Source organism: Myodes glareolus, chromosome X (genome assembly GCF_982192425.1).
Source record: "Myodes glareolus chromosome X, mMyoGla1.1, whole genome shotgun sequence".
Taxonomy (NCBI): domain Eukaryota; kingdom Metazoa; phylum Chordata; class Mammalia; order Rodentia; family Cricetidae; genus Myodes; species Myodes glareolus.
The window spans coordinates 41,195,126-41,213,197 of NC_142053.1; the positions used below are offsets into that span (position 1 = coordinate 41,195,126).

Below are 18,072 nucleotides of genomic sequence, written 5' to 3' on the forward strand. Positions count from 1 at the left end.
AGCAAACTTGAAGTTCCTGGAAAGTCAAGGCTACATAGACAAATCCTCATCTTGAATCAACAACAAAATGTTGAAACTTATTTTTTAACTTCAAGATGAAATGGTTTAAAAAACTTTATCATTAATACTTTCTAACATTATTACTTTGTTATTAAAAATTACTTTTGTAATATTTTTATTTTTCTAGTGACCTCCTTTTGGCCTAGTGTATAATTTGAAGGGATTTATTGAACTTGGCTTGGCCTATCTAGCGTGCGTCATAGGTTTTTCAGGGTTTTTCCATGGTTCCTCGGTCACAATGTGCCTTCCAGTTCCTGAAAGAGTGATGTGCTTCCTCAGGTAGTAAAACTTGCAGGCCATTTTATGTTTCTGTATGACAGGTCAGTTGATCTTAGACATTAATCTTGTGCACCCTGTATGACTTGCAGACTTCAATGTATCCTGGAAACTACAATTGCATTGATCCTGGCAATTACCATTAAATTCTGTTTCTGATAAAGGTATAAAAAGTCTGACTGATTTCAGTAAAATCGTCACAGCTTCTGTTATGCTCTGGTCCCTCCAAGCTGGCCTGATTTCATTCCTTGTTGCCATATCAGGGAACCTGGGCCTGGTAAGAAAGCACAGGTGCTTACAATAATTAATATTTGTGAAAACCTTATGCACCTGTAAGAAGATACACTCTATAAATGTGCAAAACTCAATATATATCACACCTTAAGATCTGTACTCTTATTTATTCTGTCCCACTCCCACCTACTCTCTTGAAAGTCTCACTATATAATTCAGGCTGAGTTTGAACTCACTATGTAAACCAAAATGGTCTTGAATTGATGGTGATTCTGGTGCATTAGCCTCCTGAATGCTGAGATTAGAGGTACATACCACCATCACCCCTTTTCCTCTTCCCTAGTCTTCCCTTGTATTGAGGGTAATATCTTCTAATTGTTCTCTTTTTTGAAAATTTTCTTTGTAAAAGTTCATTGTTATAGTAGATGGCACAGATTTTCTCACCTGGTACATATTCACTGTTAATTGTGTCTTTTATTATTAAACTTTTTTAACTCTTACTGTTTGCATTAAAATTGAATTTGGTGGATAACAAAATCCCAATGTCTAGTTTAATGACTGCTTTGTTTGTATACTTTGTTTCATCATTTTACTTTAGTCATTATGAATCACTGCCTCTGTCTGCGGGACCACTGGCATTGAGATCAGGATTTATCCCTATTGATTTAACTGGGTTTTGGAGCCCATTCTCTTTGTAGGGATACCCTACTTAGCCTAGATATAGTGGGGGAAGGCTTTGATTGTCCCTCAAAGTGATGTGCTAGACTGTTTTGACTTTCTCCTGAAAGCCTTACTTACCCTCTCTGAGGAGTGGATGGTGGTTGTGGTGGTGAGAAGGTGCAGGAATCGGTTGGAGGGGAGGGAATGGGAACTGGGATTGGTATGTAAAATGGGAAGATTGCTTTTTAAAAAACAGATTAATTAAAAATAAATCATTGCTTTTCATGGTACTATGTAATAACAACTTTTCAAAAAGAAATCATTAAGTATATTCCCAGTTACCAGGTTGCTATTTCAAAGTATTTTTATATGTTAACATTTAATTGTATTTTGAATGCTTTATTTTGGCTTTCTTCTGTTTGATTTTTATTAGCATGTATTTATCATGCAAAATAATAGTCTACACTTGAACTACATATCTGTGTATATATGTATGTATATATATAATATACATACATGTATATTACTTTGATCATATTTGCCCCTAATTCTTCACCTTGAATCCCAACTTCTGGTCAAATAGACATCCTTAAAGTTTCATATCATTTATTTATTTATCCATTGTTTAATTAACTCTAGATTTCTCATCTGAGAGGAAATAAATGATGCTTGTTTTTCTGGGTTTGACCTAGCATGATGAAATTTGCAGTAAATGTCTTATATTGTGACTGTCTATTGTGCTCTATTTAATGACAATGATGCGAATGAGCGATGTTTGCATCTTTGTTGCAGGTTGGTTTCTTTGTAGGGCTTTCTGTGCATAGTGGAGAACAGTGTGGGGGAGATTTGATGTCCTCACATGTAACAGTTTTGTCCTATAAAATACATTCTCACCTCTTCATCCTTCCACTCTTCTTTCTCTTTCAAATGTCAGTTCTCTCTTTTGCTTTCTTTCTCTTTCCCTTTTTCACTCCTTTCTACTTCCAGGAAGCTACTTTTTGTTGAGATTTATGATCTTTTAATTCTGTGACCTGAAGCTTATCTTAGAAACTTTCCAGAAGGTACTTTTGAACTGTGTTTTCAGATCATTCTCAGGCTTCCTAGAACGCTCTTTTTATCTCGGTTATGCCATTTTTACATTTTTTTTAGTTGCCAGACCTTCATCTACCCCTCAAAAGCATTCAGTAGAGAGCTCATAGTAGAAACTATACCTTTGAAATTGCTTTCTTAGTTCATCTTTGTGACTTCTTCTTCATTAATATTGGAGAAGTAAAGGGCAAATAACCAGTGAGAGGTGAAATATTGGTGCTTTGAGGTAAATTCACCATTAGAACTCAGTGGACAAAGGAAAAATGTATTTCCTAAGAATAACTTATAGAATAACTGATCTGATTAGGCACTGCCACTGTAGAGTTTGAGAGATTACATTATAAATGCATTGTTCTTCTTTTATGATTTTTAGACTAGATACTATTTTTATAATATTTTCTCTGTCTAACTCCATTATACATTTTGGGGAACTAATTGGACCTATGCCTTTTACGCTACAAGAAGTTGAGTATATTAAAAATTAAAGTCAAACTGGACTACCCACATATTAAAAAATAAATTTTAACTGGAATTTCAAATTTTGTAGTAAAGATACTTGTAGAAAGCCTAATATAATGGGTTAGTCCTGTGGGGAGAGTTACTTGGAGCCTGAGGCTTGAAGAACACATGAATTTTAATTAATTAACTTATATTTATTATTAATGTCTCTAAAATCTTAATGTTTTTCTTTTAGTTTTTTCTGCGTGTGTATGAGTGCTTTGCCTACATGTATGTTTGTGTACCACATGCATAACCTAGCACCAGCAGAGGCCAAAAGAGAGTATCAATCAGATCCTCTGAGACTACAGTCACAAATCATTGTGAGCTCCCACGGAGATGTTGGGAAAAGAAACTGGGGTCCTTTGGAAGAGCATCCAGTGTTCTTGACCAGAATTTTTGACTTTTTTAATTGAAAGTACTAGTTGAAGCCAAGACCTAGATTAAAATGAACACAGTAAAGAGATGGCAGAAAAATCAAATTAAAAATTTGAAGCATCTGTAAAATCTTTACTGAAGCTGAATCTTATGGTTGTGATATGAGTTTGCATTTATATGCTCAGAATTTGATTTTTCTACCTTGACACCTTATAAAATATGAATTATTCTGCATGAAGAAGAGCAATTGTTTTCGAATGTTCATTTTTTACCAACTACTTTGTCAAGATAAAAAATTACTTCTGCTGGGTTATAGCTGTGATTGAATGCTTGTGTAAAGTATGTGAGGCTCTGAGTTCAATTCTCACAGACGCTGAAACATTTCTTAAAGTAAATTTATTAGCAAAGGCAAGTTTGACTTTCCTCTTATGTATTAGAGATGGTACTTAGAATCATACTGGAAAAATACGAAGGTGGGGTGGGGTGGTATTTTGCCATCATTCCATTTTGTATGTTTATCCATTATTTGCGAATGACATTGAGAGATAAAGTAGTTATGCATAATTTTAATATATTATTAATGGCTGTTTTAAGTTTTGAAAATTCTACTATATTTTTATTTCATAAACCTCAACAAATCAATCAATTTTTTCTTACATTTTTCTCTTAAACTTTGTTTTCCACATTGTATAGATCAATTATTTAACTGTATAAATGAGTGTCATGAGGTTTACACAAACTTATGGAACAATCTGAGTATGAGAAATGAATATAATAAATATAATTGTACTCACCATAAAGAATTGCAAGCAGAGACAGGGGCATGACAAGTAGTCCCACCAGCATATCAGCAATGGCTAGGGACATTAAGAAGTAATTGGTTGCATTGTGCAGTTTCTTCTCCATGCTTACTGCCATGATAACGAGAATGTTGCCCCCTATTGTCATGATTATAATCACGACGATTGAAAGTGCTGGCCAGTTTTGTACCCCGTCCGGGAATTGAAACAAGCGTCCACCATCGGAGGAATTAAAAATGTCAGTTACTATAGCTGCTACTGGACTTATGGAAATATCGAATTGCCAAACCAATAGGCCGATTAGGTGCACACTGAAAATTAAAAAGAAAAGAAAAGAACATCAGACTTCGCTTGCACACAACATAACATTTATACTCTAAAATAACCTCCCCTCCCAACTACCTTGACCATGACTACCTCCATTCTCATCATTTCATTTTTTGTCATTTAACTTTTACTGAGTGAGTGCTACAAGTTGTGCATATAGTTTAACAGACTATATATGTATAATCACATTTGATTACATATAAAATCCACATGAGTTCAGTGCTGATTTATTACCATTATGTAGGTGGAAAAATGACTCTCTACAAATGAGAGAAAATATGTCTTACTTATCTTTCAGAGGCCGACTTAATGTTTTATTCTGTATATTTTTAAAATCTTAATTTCCTTGAGCTCTCCTTTAAGAAAGCTGTGAGAGAAATAAAGGGAGATTCTCTTAAAGGGTCTGGTGACCAGACAAAAACTAAGAAGTTCATTTGTGTTGATATATATGTAAAAGAAAGTATAAGATCTCATCAAAACAATTTTATGAATGTATTTTGAAACACACTGTGACACATTCATTTCTGTAGAACCATGTCCAAGCTCTCATATTTGCAAAGCAATTTTCTGCAGTGTTCAGTTTCTTGCTTTGTGTTTTAAACTTTTGTGCTTTCTACCACCTGCCTCATTTGCGACCTTGGTTTTCTAGGAGTTACTCTAGGCTTGAGAGTAATGTGTGTGGAGAGTCCCAGGAAGAAAAATAGATAAGATCTCCTGGGTAAACTGGGAGAGCGAGGTAGAAGGGAGAGGAATGGGAACATGAGGGATTGAGAAGACTGAGTTGGGGGAGGCATGGAGGACCTTGAGCAATGAAAAGGAGCCATTATGGGGTTAGGGAGAAACCTGGTGTTAGAAAAATTTTCAGGAATCCACAGGATGACGCCAGCTAAGACTCCTAGTGGAGAGGGTGTCTTAAAAGGCCTTCCACTTTAATCAAATTAGTGGTGCAGTAGAATTGTCTGTATTCTGTCAATCATGTTTTAAATAAACACTGATTGGCCAGGCAGGAAGTATAGGTGGGTCAACCAGACAGGAAGTAGAGGTGGGGCTATGAGAACAGGAGTATTCTGGGAAACAGGAAGCTCCCTCTGCAGTCCAGCCCAGATCACTGAAGAAGCAACATGTGACCTGCCCTGCTGTGAAAGGTACCGAGCCATGTGGCTAACATAGATAAGAATAATGGGTTAGTATAAACTACAAGAGCTAATAAGAAGACTGAGCTAATGGGCCAATCAGTTTTATAACTTATGGAGATCTCTGTGTCATTTTCTTTGGGGCTTGCCAACTGTGGGGTACCAGTGGGATAGAAATCCCAACAAGCAACAAGCAGACCCCCTCATGTTACAGATTAGCGACTACCCCAGTTGTCATCATAGAGCCTACATCCAGTAACTGATGGAAACAGATGTAGTGACCCACAGCCAAGGACCAAGCTGAGCTTCTGGAGTTCAGTTGAAGAAAGGGAGGCAGGATCATATGAACAACGGGGGTGGGGGCAATAGCGTTATTGGGGAAAACCACTGAGACAGTTGATCCAAGCTAGTAGAAGCTCATGGACTGTGGACTGACAGGCGAAGAACCAGCACGGGACCTACCTAGACCCTATGAATGTGGGTGACAGTTACCTGGCTTGATCTGTTGGAGGTGGGGGGCTGGCAGACACACCAGGACCTATGCCATATGCAAGAACTGACTTTTTGAAGCTCATTCCCTATGGTGGGATACCTTGCTCAACAGGTGGGGGGCCTGGGTCCTGCCTCAAACTGCTATCTCAGATCTTGTTGACTCCCTAAGTAAGGCTTTACCCACTCTGAGGAGGTGATTGGCAATGGGAAGAGCAAGGGAGGTGGAAGAAGGGGTGAGGGGATAAACTGGGGCTGGTATGTAAATTGAAAAGTAATTTTTTTAGTAACAATATGAAAAAAGAAAATAAAAAGTAAAATGTAAAGAACAAGACAGAGTAATGTGTGCAGCTTATTGATTCCCATGGACAGAGTTAGAAATTAATATTTAGATATATACTTTTATGTTCATCCTTGAACAGAATCTTGCCAAGGAATGTCAAACTTGGTGGGAATCTAAGACAAGGGAGATATGGACATTTCAATTTTGTAAATTTCAAACTAATTTTCATTATATTGATTTACTTAAGCTACAAATACAAATGTTCTCTCAAGATGTGAGCTCCTAAAGTGTTTTCAACAAAACCAACACACTCCTCTCCCCTGATAGAAACGATAAGATAATCACATTCAAAATTTCCTATTTGAAAACATAATTTCTACCATTTGTCATCTCTATCTATCTATCTATCTATCTATCTATCTATCTATCTATCTATCATTCTCTACTCTATCTATCTACCTACCCATCTATCTATTATTTTCAGGTTTTGCACAGGACCAAAGGGATTCAGGACTTCTCAGAGGTACTGTTCAGAATCTACACAAGCTACTCCTCAAATAGTATGTTTGGGTTAAGTGAGATTTATAGTGACTTTCTTCTTGTACCTGATTCTTTAACTACTCCTTTACATTGCATTCTGTTGAATTCAACTACTGACTCATTCCAGGGTCACAGTGTTTTGTTCTGTCCAGCTACATCCGCAATCCCTGCCTTCTGATCTCTAGCAGCATCTACTATTCTTTATAAAATTAGATGCTTATAATAACACCCCCTTTCAGCAACTATCTATCCTAAACTGACCTTAATTTTGTAACCATCACACCTCAATCATCCTGGCTTCGGTATTATAGGTATGCAGTACCATAATAAATAGCCATTTGATTCATACATGAAGGAAAATAAAAGAAACTCTCTAAGCTTCAGCCATGATACAGGCAGCCATAAAAATGAAATTATTTAAACTGAAGCTATTATTCCCATATATGAGCTTTAAAATCTGATTAGAGGAATGATTATTCTTATTGCTCATTTATTATCTTTAAATAGAAAATATTAACCTTTTTTATATAGGTCATAGAGTTGTCTGATCATATGAAAGCATTTTTATATTATCACATAAATAACCATATAATTAATCTTGTTGTTTTGTTAAAATAAGTAATAGAATCCTTACAGGAATGAGTGCACCGCGTTGCTCAGGTTCACCATGATTGCTTCAGTTTTAAGCAACCACAGGTTTAAACTGAGAATTTGGAAATTAACAGACTGGTTTCATGCCCTAAGGAGAGAAAAAAAAAAGAAAAATAACATTAGTTAAAATTGCACATAAATTGCATATCAAGCAATTAAATAAATTCAAATGCTCTTATTTTTTAGTAAGAAGGTTAGTACTCCATTTAATGAAGTGGCAGACATGTTTTACAGAAGCAGTAAAGAATGACAAAGAACAATTCTTTTCACTTATTTACAAGCTCAAATCCATCTACCCTTGTAAAATTTCTCATCTAGTGTCTAGTGATGTGTGACTTTACTGCAGATTCCCTTGTTAAGGCATACAAAACTTCAAAACAGTGTTTTGAGAGAGGAGTTACAATTAGATCCTAGAGATTTGCAAATCATTGAGGAAACATATACAATTTTAAATTAATTTGCATTTCTAAAATTAGAAGCTTTCGTTTTATAGTAAAATGAAAAAAATCTTTAACAAATTTCAAGAATTTTTATAGCATGAACATATTTTTTATATTTTCATTTTTCCCCCAAAGATGCAATCTGCATTTATATAGAAAGTTATATTTATACTTTTTAATTATTCAATATTAAATATTCAACAGTATTCAACAGAGGCCAGCAACAACATTTATACCCCAATAAATATATCAGTCAAATTTACCATTGTAAGTACAGCAGTTACTGTATGCAACAACTAGTTAGTTGCAAATTAATAAAATGGTCAGTCCAAGCAGATGAGGTATTATGGAAAATTGAAAATGAAATGTCAGTTATATGATTATTTAAACAACACTCTTAGCTTCTTTTGTAGATTGAGATGTGAATATCTTCAAATAATTTATAAAAGAATTTCAGAGTGGATGCTTTTTATTTCTATAAGTTGCCTTACAAAGGATTGTTATTGATATCACAAAATATTTATGCATTAAATTACTCATCACTTATTATTATATTAGGTATGTTTAAATGCTGATTGAGAATAATTTGCAGAAGAAATTCATCTTTGTCGAGTGACGTCTGCCACTACCCATCTTTACTCCAACATTGAGGAAGTAGTATGAATCCTAGTGAGTAACATGGCTGTCTTTTCATTTTTCTTCATAGAGATTCATAACTGAGACCAGAGAGGTCAAAATTCTCTGTTCTCTAGTGTGCCCTTTCGGGGTTTTTAGTTTGGATTTGCCTACACTATATCTTGCTACACCAAACACATAACTAATAACTGTGATCTTAGTTTATAAAGAGATTTCAAGAGTCAAGACTTTTAAGTTTTTCAAGTTGCAAGTACCAGTTTGTCAATGAGAAGGCATGTGTGAGTATGTGAGTGTTTAAATGTGTGTAAGACAGGGGGCATTAAATAGCTTGAGAATATAGCAGAACACTCTAAGATCTATTTTATGTAGTTTTGTATATATTTAAGGAATATAAAAATTACAGACTGTCTTTATAATCTTTCTTTGGTGGTCAAAGAGTTGGAAACAAAATTTCACTAGAGTAAAGTGCATTTCCCTATTTCTCATCTCATTTAACATAACTTTTTTTCTAGACATTCGATTTATCAATTTAATATGCTCTACCTTTATTCTTCAGCATATACCTTTCAGTTCTATTAAAATAATTTTCTTACTCTAGTATAAAATATGACTTCCTAGTGACTAGAGACTCAAACTTTTTGTGAGAGACCAATTTCAGCAGACTGTTGACCATTTTTATCTGATAGGATCCCAACACAGAAGACATAAATCCCCTTTCTTTTTGAGATCTGGAAATAGGTGATGAAGAAAATGCTAAAAGGATATCAATAAATATCAACGTCTTTTAGCCTTTCAATTTTATTATTCTAAAATATCAAAAAGCCTTTCCTTTAGTAATGCTAAAATTTTTAATATCTTTTTAGTGATTATTTCTCAAGCATTGAAAAATAGTATAATAAAGAGTAAACATTTTGTAAAATGGACTATGTTCCAATAAGATTATACAAGAATAATAGAAATTTTACTTGCTATAGCTGCATATGTTCATGATCTTGTGAAACCTTTTTATAAACATTCCTAGCACTGGTAGAATTCAATTATTGTTTCATAAAATACTATATTTTCTTAAAAATTAGCCAACTATATCCTTTTTCCCATGGAAGTACAGATAAACTATTAAATGGCAAGTATCTACAGTTTCATTAAGGAAACAATAATAATAAACATCTATTGTATACATATACCCCCAATTTATTAACTAAAATTACTTCAAACTCAAATCATCTCTTCAATGAAGCTAAAACTTGCTTTCTCCATTCCATTTCATTTTAGTTCTTTCTTATTTTGTTCAGCACCAAGAATAAAATGTCCTTCCCTTATCAGAGAACTAAAACAGTCATTAAAATTTTACATTCAGAAAGTTTACTAAACCAAATAGAAAATTCTCTTGAAGTGTTTGTAGTGGGTTAGGACCATAATATAGGAGGAATAAGTGGCATGAATTATATGACCTGAGTTCTGCTTCATGATAAAATATAATGACATTTTGAAATAAATGTTGAGTACTTGGAAGAATTAGTGTTTGTAGAATTACAAAGAAGAGAGGATACAAAATTATTCAAGCATCAAATAACTAACAAAGAGAATCAAAGAGACAAAAACGACAAAAACATACTTTCTGATCTCCACCTTTTAGATTCTACTCATTGTTCAAAATGGAACCTTAGTGGTTACATAAGCACAAACAGAAGAGTTGGGAGTTCAAATATTTAAACCTGGGAGGATTTGTGTTTGTGAAGTGTTGTAAATTCCCTTTTAAGATAATTAGCAAATTGACTACCTTCTAAGTACAATCTGTAGGACTCCCATAGAAACTGTGGGCATTTAAGTGCAAGTGTGTGAAGGGACAGAAAAAAGTAACCTGAAACTAATTGGTTTTCTTAATTAATAATGGGATCCTAAGTCACGGAAGTGAATTCACTAGTAGCATTTATTCATATCAATTGCTTATTTCTTCATGTAGTATGAATCACAAACCTTTCCATGCTGTCTCTTTTTTTTCTTTTGAAAGTAATTTTATTAAATTATAAAAAGTTTCCATTTACGCCCCTCTTCCCAACGCCCTCCCACTCCCCCCCTGTCTCTTAAGCATCAAAATCATTTACAAATGTTGATTTCCATACAGTTTTTAATAATATTATTTTTATGACAGATATTAAATAATTAGCATCTACACATAAACCCAAACACTAAAACACTGAACATTATATTTAAATGTTGTTTATTAAACCTATGCTTATCTGTTAATAGCTTATACCTGTCATTAGCATAGGTCACAAAAATCATGTGAACACTTAAAAATAATTTAATCAAAATAAGATTGCCATTAAATATTCAGAAACAAATTTCAGTCTGTCAAAAATCCATATCATGCACCAAAATACTTAAAGCCATAAGCAGTTATTATCTTGAAAAATAATGAAAAAACAAAGCTAAAACAGTTGGACTAATAAAGGTTAGCACCTTAGTATGTGTGTGTATACACAAATGCGTCTACCTTTCAATTTCAGTTAATTAGCCAAGTACAATGTATAAAATAGTTGATTAAGAAGAAAAGTAAGTGAGACTTGGAAAAGTTGAAGATATAAAATTAAAAAGAATAAGTAAGATGTGAGGTAATGTTTCAGTCATATGGCAATACATGTATTAATATAAATCGGATATTTAAGATGTAGAAGCTAATTAGTAATAAGCCTGACCCATCAGCATAACAGTTTGCAGTTAATATTAAGCCTCAGAGTGGTTATTGGGGAAGTGATAAGTGGGAGAGAAACCTCCAGTTACACATGGTGATACAGCACATTATTTTTTTACCCATTTTGAAAAGAATAAATCTAAGATGGAATTTTTATTAATCTGTAGAATACATAATTAACAAATGATTACTGTGTTAATTTTAATAATTTCATTTATTTTATTTGTGTGTGTGTGTGTGTGTGTTCGTATGCGAGAGAGAGAGAGAAAGAGAGAGAGAGAGAGAGAGAGAGAGAGAGAGAGAGAGAGAGAGAGAGAGAGAAATAATGCACATTCACATGCACACCGTAGAAAAGGTGTGGACATCAGGAGAAAGTTATTAGAGGTCACTTCTTTCCTTCTATCATGTGGGCCTTGAGGATTGCATTCAGGTCATTGTGCTTGGTTGTGGACACCTTTACTGACTAAGCCATTTTACCCACCCCTGTCTGACTGTGCATGGTAAATTATTTAAGAACTGAATATGTGACATTGCATTTGAAGGTTTGACTTTGTCATTTTTCAATGTTCAAAAACTATATATCATAATTTAAAATGTTTCCCTCGGGCACATCACAGAAGGGGGTATAAAGATCAGAAATTAGTGAGAAGGGAGGACCACTATGAAATGCTCTTCCGAATATGACATGCCCAATGTAATCAGGATACCAGTGCCTTACCCATTAGGCAAGTCCTAATATAATCAGGGAGACAACGCAGTTGTAGTTACCTGCCCTAGACCTTTCCCCAAAATAACCACCTCTCAAAAGATGGACTAGTTGGAAAGAAGATGAGCTGCAGGAGTGGGAGTGGATAGAAAAGGTAATAACAGTGAATATTATCATAATATACTGTATATACATATAAAACTGACAAGACTTAAACGTCAATGAAACCTTTCTTCTTGTTATATGCAGTTAACTTTCAGCAGATGGCTATATCAAATATGAACTAGTCACAAATGTTCAGATTGCTCCTGTACAGATTTATAACAGTTTGGGGATTACTCATGTAATCCAAAAATTATCCTTAGGCCTAGGGCATATTGCATGAATGTTCCTTTCAATTTTAAATGTTCTATAAAGATTTTGCAATGAAGCCCACACTTTTCATTATAAAAATCCATGTTTGCCCTGAATAGTCACATCATGTAATTTTTTATGATTTGATGGAAAAATTTCCAGAGACCTAACAGTAAACATAGGAGTTTTTAATTTTGTTAGTTCATTTAGAAAAGCATTCTATGAAATTAAACAAAACCAAACACTCTATTTTTAATTCTCAGGTCCTAAGGTATTCTATAAGCTTGAATTCACAGAACTCCCGAGGCTGAAAAATTATAAGGAATCAAATGAACTAGTTCCTTGTCTTCAGGAAGGTCTATAATTAAGCCACTTTGACAAGCTTGACAGTTGATGTTCCTTAGAACAACCTTCAAAAGAGGCAGTTTAAAAACCCTCCCCATTCAGCAATCTGCTCTGTTAGAAAATGATATTTTATACCAGGCAAAAGAGCCTTGAGCTAATAGACCTCAATGAAAATGAACAAAAAAAGTCTCTTAATAAGTCAGGTCAGGGATCTATGCCGCACACTTAATGCGGTTAGCTTATGCCCTTTTTCCTAGGCCTTTCCTAGAATGCAATCCTTCAGACATAAAACTGGATACTTGCCGGTAGTGTGGCAAGAAAGAAATATCACACTTCTGACTATGTAGTTATATATGTTGTGAGATCTTACAAATTTTCATTTGAAAACAAAGGGTACAGCATTCAGGGAATGGTACCTGGGATATTTTCCAGACATTTCATTAGATCTCATAACACTAACATGATTACTCAATTTAAAAGCAATAAGAGAAACAATGAATAAATGGGGCCTGCTGAAACTGAGAAGCTTCTGTAAAGCAAAGGACACTGTCAGTAAGACAAAAAGGCTGCCTTCTGACTGGGAGAAGATCTTCACCAACCCCTCATCAGACAAAGGTCTGATCTCCAGAATATACAAAGGACTCAAGAAACTAGACACTAAAACTCTAATTAACCCAATTAAAAAATGGGGGTACTGATCTGAACAGAGAATTCACAACAGATGAACTTCGAATGGCCAGATGACACTTAAGGTCATGCTCAACCTCCTTAGCGATCAGGGAAATGCAAATCAAAACCACTTTGAGATACCATCTTACACCTGTCAGAATAGCTAAAGTTAAAAACACCAATGATAGCCTATGCTGGAGAGGATGTGGAATGAGGGGAACACTCATCCATTGTTGGTGGGAATGCAAACTTGTGCAGCCACTGTGGAAATCAGTGTGGCGGTTTCTCAGGAAACTGGTAGTCAACCTCCCTCAGGACCCAGCAATTCCTCTCTTGGGAATATACCCTAGAGATTCCCGAACATACTACAAAAGCGTTTGTTCAACTATGTTCATAGCAGCACTATTTGTAATAGCCAGAACCTGGAAACAGCCTAGGTGCCCCTCAATAGAAGAATGGTTAAAAATGGTGTGGAACATATACACATTAGAGTTTTACTCAGCGGTAAAAAATAATGACATCTTGAATTTTGCATGCAAATGGATGGACATAGAAAACGCTTTACTGAGTGAGGTAAGCCAGACCCAAAAAGAGGAACACGGTATGTATTCACTCATAAGTGGATTCTAACCATAATTAAAGGTCTTTGAGCCTATTATTCGTGATCCTAGAGAAGCTAAATAAGAAGACGAACCTGATGAAGATTATTTAGCTAGCCGCCAGGAGGTAGGAAATAGTCAAGAGTCCCAGGTAACCTTGGGTGCATGGGGGGGGGGGTTGGGTGGGAGGGTTGTTGGAAGGGAAGAGGGTTAGAGAGAAGGGAGTAGGGGAGGAATGGAGAAAGCTCGGTTGACCGGGATGGGGGGAAGGGAGGAAGGATGAATATGGGATCAGGGAAGAATATATTTCAACTAAGGGAGTCATTTTAGAGTTTACAGGAAACTTGATTATATATGGGATCCCAGGTCCAAGGAGAGATCCCCAGATTGTTCTCTGGACAGAGGAGGGGGTGCCTGAACCGGCCTTGGCCCGTGACCATACTGATGAATATTTTGCTTATCACCATAGATCCCTCATCTGGCGTTGGATGCGATACAGACGGAGGCCCGCGTTGGAACACCGGACTGAGCCCCCCAAGATCCAAATGAGGAGCAGATGGAGGAAGAAAATGACGAAGGACTGCGAGGGATGCTATCACCCACTGATACAAGGGGACGGATCTAATGAGAGTTTACCAAGGCCAGTTGGACTGCGACTGAATGAGCACGGGATCCAACCAGATTCTCTGAATGTGGCCGGATTCTCTGAATGTGGCTGGCCTGGAGTCTTTCTGAAAAGCCATTGACAATGGCACTGGGACTAGTTTCCTCTGCATATACTGGATTTTGCGGATCCAGTCTGTTTGGATACTCACCTTCCTGGACCTGGAGTGAGGGGGGAGGAACTTGGACTTCCCACAGGGCAGGAGACCCTGACTGCCCTTGGGGACAAAGAGGGAGGAGGAGAGGGAGGGGGGGAGTGGGAGGGCGTTGGGAGGAGGGGCGTAAATGGAAACTTTTTATAATTTAATAAAATTACTTTCAAAAAAAATAAAAGCAATTCTTGCTGATACTTATACTCCGCCACTCTCCTGCCCCAAAATACTAATGAGAGTTGAGGCAAATAGAACTTTTCCTCTCGTACTTGGACTGAAAATGAAACATTTTTATCCTTAATTGTGTTTTCTAAATTCTTCTGCTTGATATATGTCAAAGGAGTTTTGTCTTTTGTGGCGTTGGAGTGGCCTAGGCCTAATGAAAGCAGTTATTGTGACATTTAGCAAGACTCTGGGAAACTGAATTTCCCCAAACTACAGAGCCTAAGATAGTAAAAGTTATACAGCAAGACCTATTCCATTCACCTAAAATAATACTCCAAAAATAGTTCCCAATTTAATAGAACTCAAGTTGCTATTGCAAATCATTCCACAGTTGTAATAACAAACATCGAGGGAATCTGTCATAGTGGGCAGTATGCCCAGCAGTTTGAAACCGTTTCTCCATAGGTGGTAGAAGAATTCTGAGTAAATTATCTCAGCCTAAATATCCTTATAGCAAAATAAACTACAGACTCCTAAAAATCAGAATGAAGGGAGAAACCATGTGTTAACGTATGTGTTGGAGATCAATTCCAACTGAGTTGCAAAACTGAAAACCATACAGCCAAATTTCTGTGTGTTCAAGCATTTATTGATTACCCATTATGTGCTAGATGCTCCAAAAGATGTCATCCATGGGTTAGAAGGCAAGGCAGAAATAATCCTGCTCTAATAGAGTTTGCATTCTAGCAAAATAGACAGGCAATGAACATGTCAGGGATGTATCGTTTCTGTGAATGAACTGAAATTTCATAGTAAAATAAAGAGTAACTAGAGGTAATACAGCAGACAGATTTATAGCTGTGTGTATCCATAGATTGAGGCTATCCTAGCTAGTATTAATCACAAACACAGTCATTTTCTACTGCAATATAGGCACTTGACAAGTATCACCGACAAGAATACTTTTCTATTTACTGATAGTTTTACAAACCTCAAACAAAATACCTTTTAATTTTGTGAAGGTACATACAATTAATCCAACATAACTGTGCAAAAAAAATGCAGATCTCCTTAGGTTTACAATGAAGTCCCTTCATGCACAGGGAGCTCTTCCTTCCTGTCTCATTTGATTAAAGAAATCATGTAGTCTGGGCTGTCTAGCAGGCCTTGTATGTTGTAGAAGCTCCAGCTGAGTCAAGAAAAGCGAAAAGTTCAATCAGTTGCCCAGATGTATTTATTGCCAAATAATGGGGTACTTGGATACATCTGGACAGCCGAATGAACTCTTAACTTCTCATCTCTCCAACAGTTCTTTATTTCGCAGCTTTAGACACTCCTGGATAAAGATGAAAGAAACGAACGAAAACACTAGATTGGAGTTAAAAGATTAGTTAGTCTTTCTGGTCTTGCAATTCTACATCAAGGAAAAGCAATCTCTGACACTGTTGTATAACATATTACAGGAAAATATATTTAAGACACCAGTTAGTGACAATACCTATACAAAACAGGCTCATCAGACACAATAAAGATGTATGAGAAATACAGAAAATTCAGTAAGCAAATTGAATTTATATAATTTGAATTTTAAATGCATCACATTAAAATCCTATTTTGCAACAGTTGGTCATTAGACTGGGCAGGAGAGGGTATGGTTTCAGACATGACTTTATTACTCAGTTGATGTGTTGCTTAGAATAAATAATCAAACTTCTTTGGGTCTCAGTGTTTTCACCAATGCCATTATGAAGTCAAAATCAAAGATTACAGGTATAATCTTCTTGCCATTGCTAACTGAATATAACATATGACATACACCTAAGTATACATCCTGACATAAAAGGAGCATGAGAGTGATTTTGAAATCTTTTTATTATGCAGCCCAGCCTACAAACCAATGTGCATGCAGTCTTTAACATCTGTTCTTTCTACTTTCATAGATGGAAGAGTTAGGAGATCACATCAAATCTTGAAAAAAATTAAGACAAAATTAACAATTTGTGATTTTCTGACTTTAAAAATACTGTGCTTAAAATAATTACATAAAAGTGCATTTTAAGCAATACTGCACAGTGTTGAGGGACACTAAAATTCACATTTCATTTTATTTTCTTAAAGTTCAGCTAGAACAGTGATTTTCAACCTGTGTGTCAATCCTTTGGGGATCAAATGATCCTTTCACAGGGATCACCTAAGACCATTGGAAAATACAGACATAGTGCGGGAGAATTGTCTGTATTCTGTCAATCATGTTTTAAATAAATGCTGATTGGCCAGGCAGAAAGTATAGGTGGGTCAACCTGACAGGAAGTAGAGGTGGGACGATGGGAACAGGAGTATTCTGTGAAGCAGGAAGCTCCCCTTCCCACCCCCCTAGTCCTGTGCAGACCACCCAAGAAGCAGGTTGTGACCTGCACCACCAAAAAAAGGTACTGAGTCATGCGGCTAACATAGGTAAGAATAATGGTTTAATATGAGTTATAAGAGCTAATACAAAGCCAGAGCTAATGGGCCAATCAGTTTCTAATCTTATAGAGACCTCTGTGTGATATTTTGGGGGGCTTGCTGCCTGTGGGTTACCAGGCGAGACAGAAACCCCAACAAGCCGATACTCATGTTACACAGATATTTGCACTATAGTTCATGATAGTAGCAAAATAATAGTCATGAAGTAGCAATGAAAATAATTTTATGCTTGGGGTCACCACAACCTGAGGAACTGTGTTAAAGTACCAGAGCATTAGAAAGGATGAGAACCAATGAACTAGAATCTGTTTATTAATTTAAAGGCCCTTTACTGTTTTGTTGATTTGTTGACCAACTTTGAAACACTCATTTTTTGCACCTGTTCCATTATTCTTGCAACAGATGTTGTCACCATTAAGAGACAGACATGTCTATTTTTAAACTTCTCTTTAAAGTTAAAATTTCAAATAACATATAATAAATACATATTTACTTAAATTTTTTCTAACTAGTTTTATAGGGAAATCTGTAAATTATCCTCCCCTATACACTTTAGCTTACAAATACAATATGGTAAGAAGTTTGAAAAAATATAAATTCTCCAATTTTTTTCTACATGAATTTAATGTGTGAGTAATTGCCTGTGTGCCCATGCCTGTGTATGTTTGTTGGAGGTCGTGAAAAAAACAGATATGCCTTAAGTGCACATTTTTAAAGTCATCACACTTCAACATACCACAACTTCATAAGGTGAAACAATGTCA

General features: G+C 35.7%; 1 protein-coding gene across 2 annotated transcripts in view; it reads right to left on the bottom strand.

Moving 5' to 3' along the window:
• The window catches only part of Htr2c (5-hydroxytryptamine receptor 2C), a 235,181-nt gene that overhangs the window by 114,673 nt on the left and 102,436 nt on the right, over nt 1-18,072 (bottom strand). For both annotated transcript variants that reach the window (XM_048441990.3, XM_085685141.2), the window contains exons 3-4: nt 7,402-7,506; nt 3,990-4,306 (exon numbers count right to left, since the gene is read on the bottom strand). In XM_048441990.3, coding sequence (XP_048297947.3) covers nt 3,990-4,306; nt 7,402-7,436 — 352 coding nt within the window. In that variant the 5' untranslated portion in view covers nt 7,437-7,506. The remainder of the gene's footprint in view (nt 1-3,989; nt 4,307-7,401; nt 7,507-18,072) is intronic.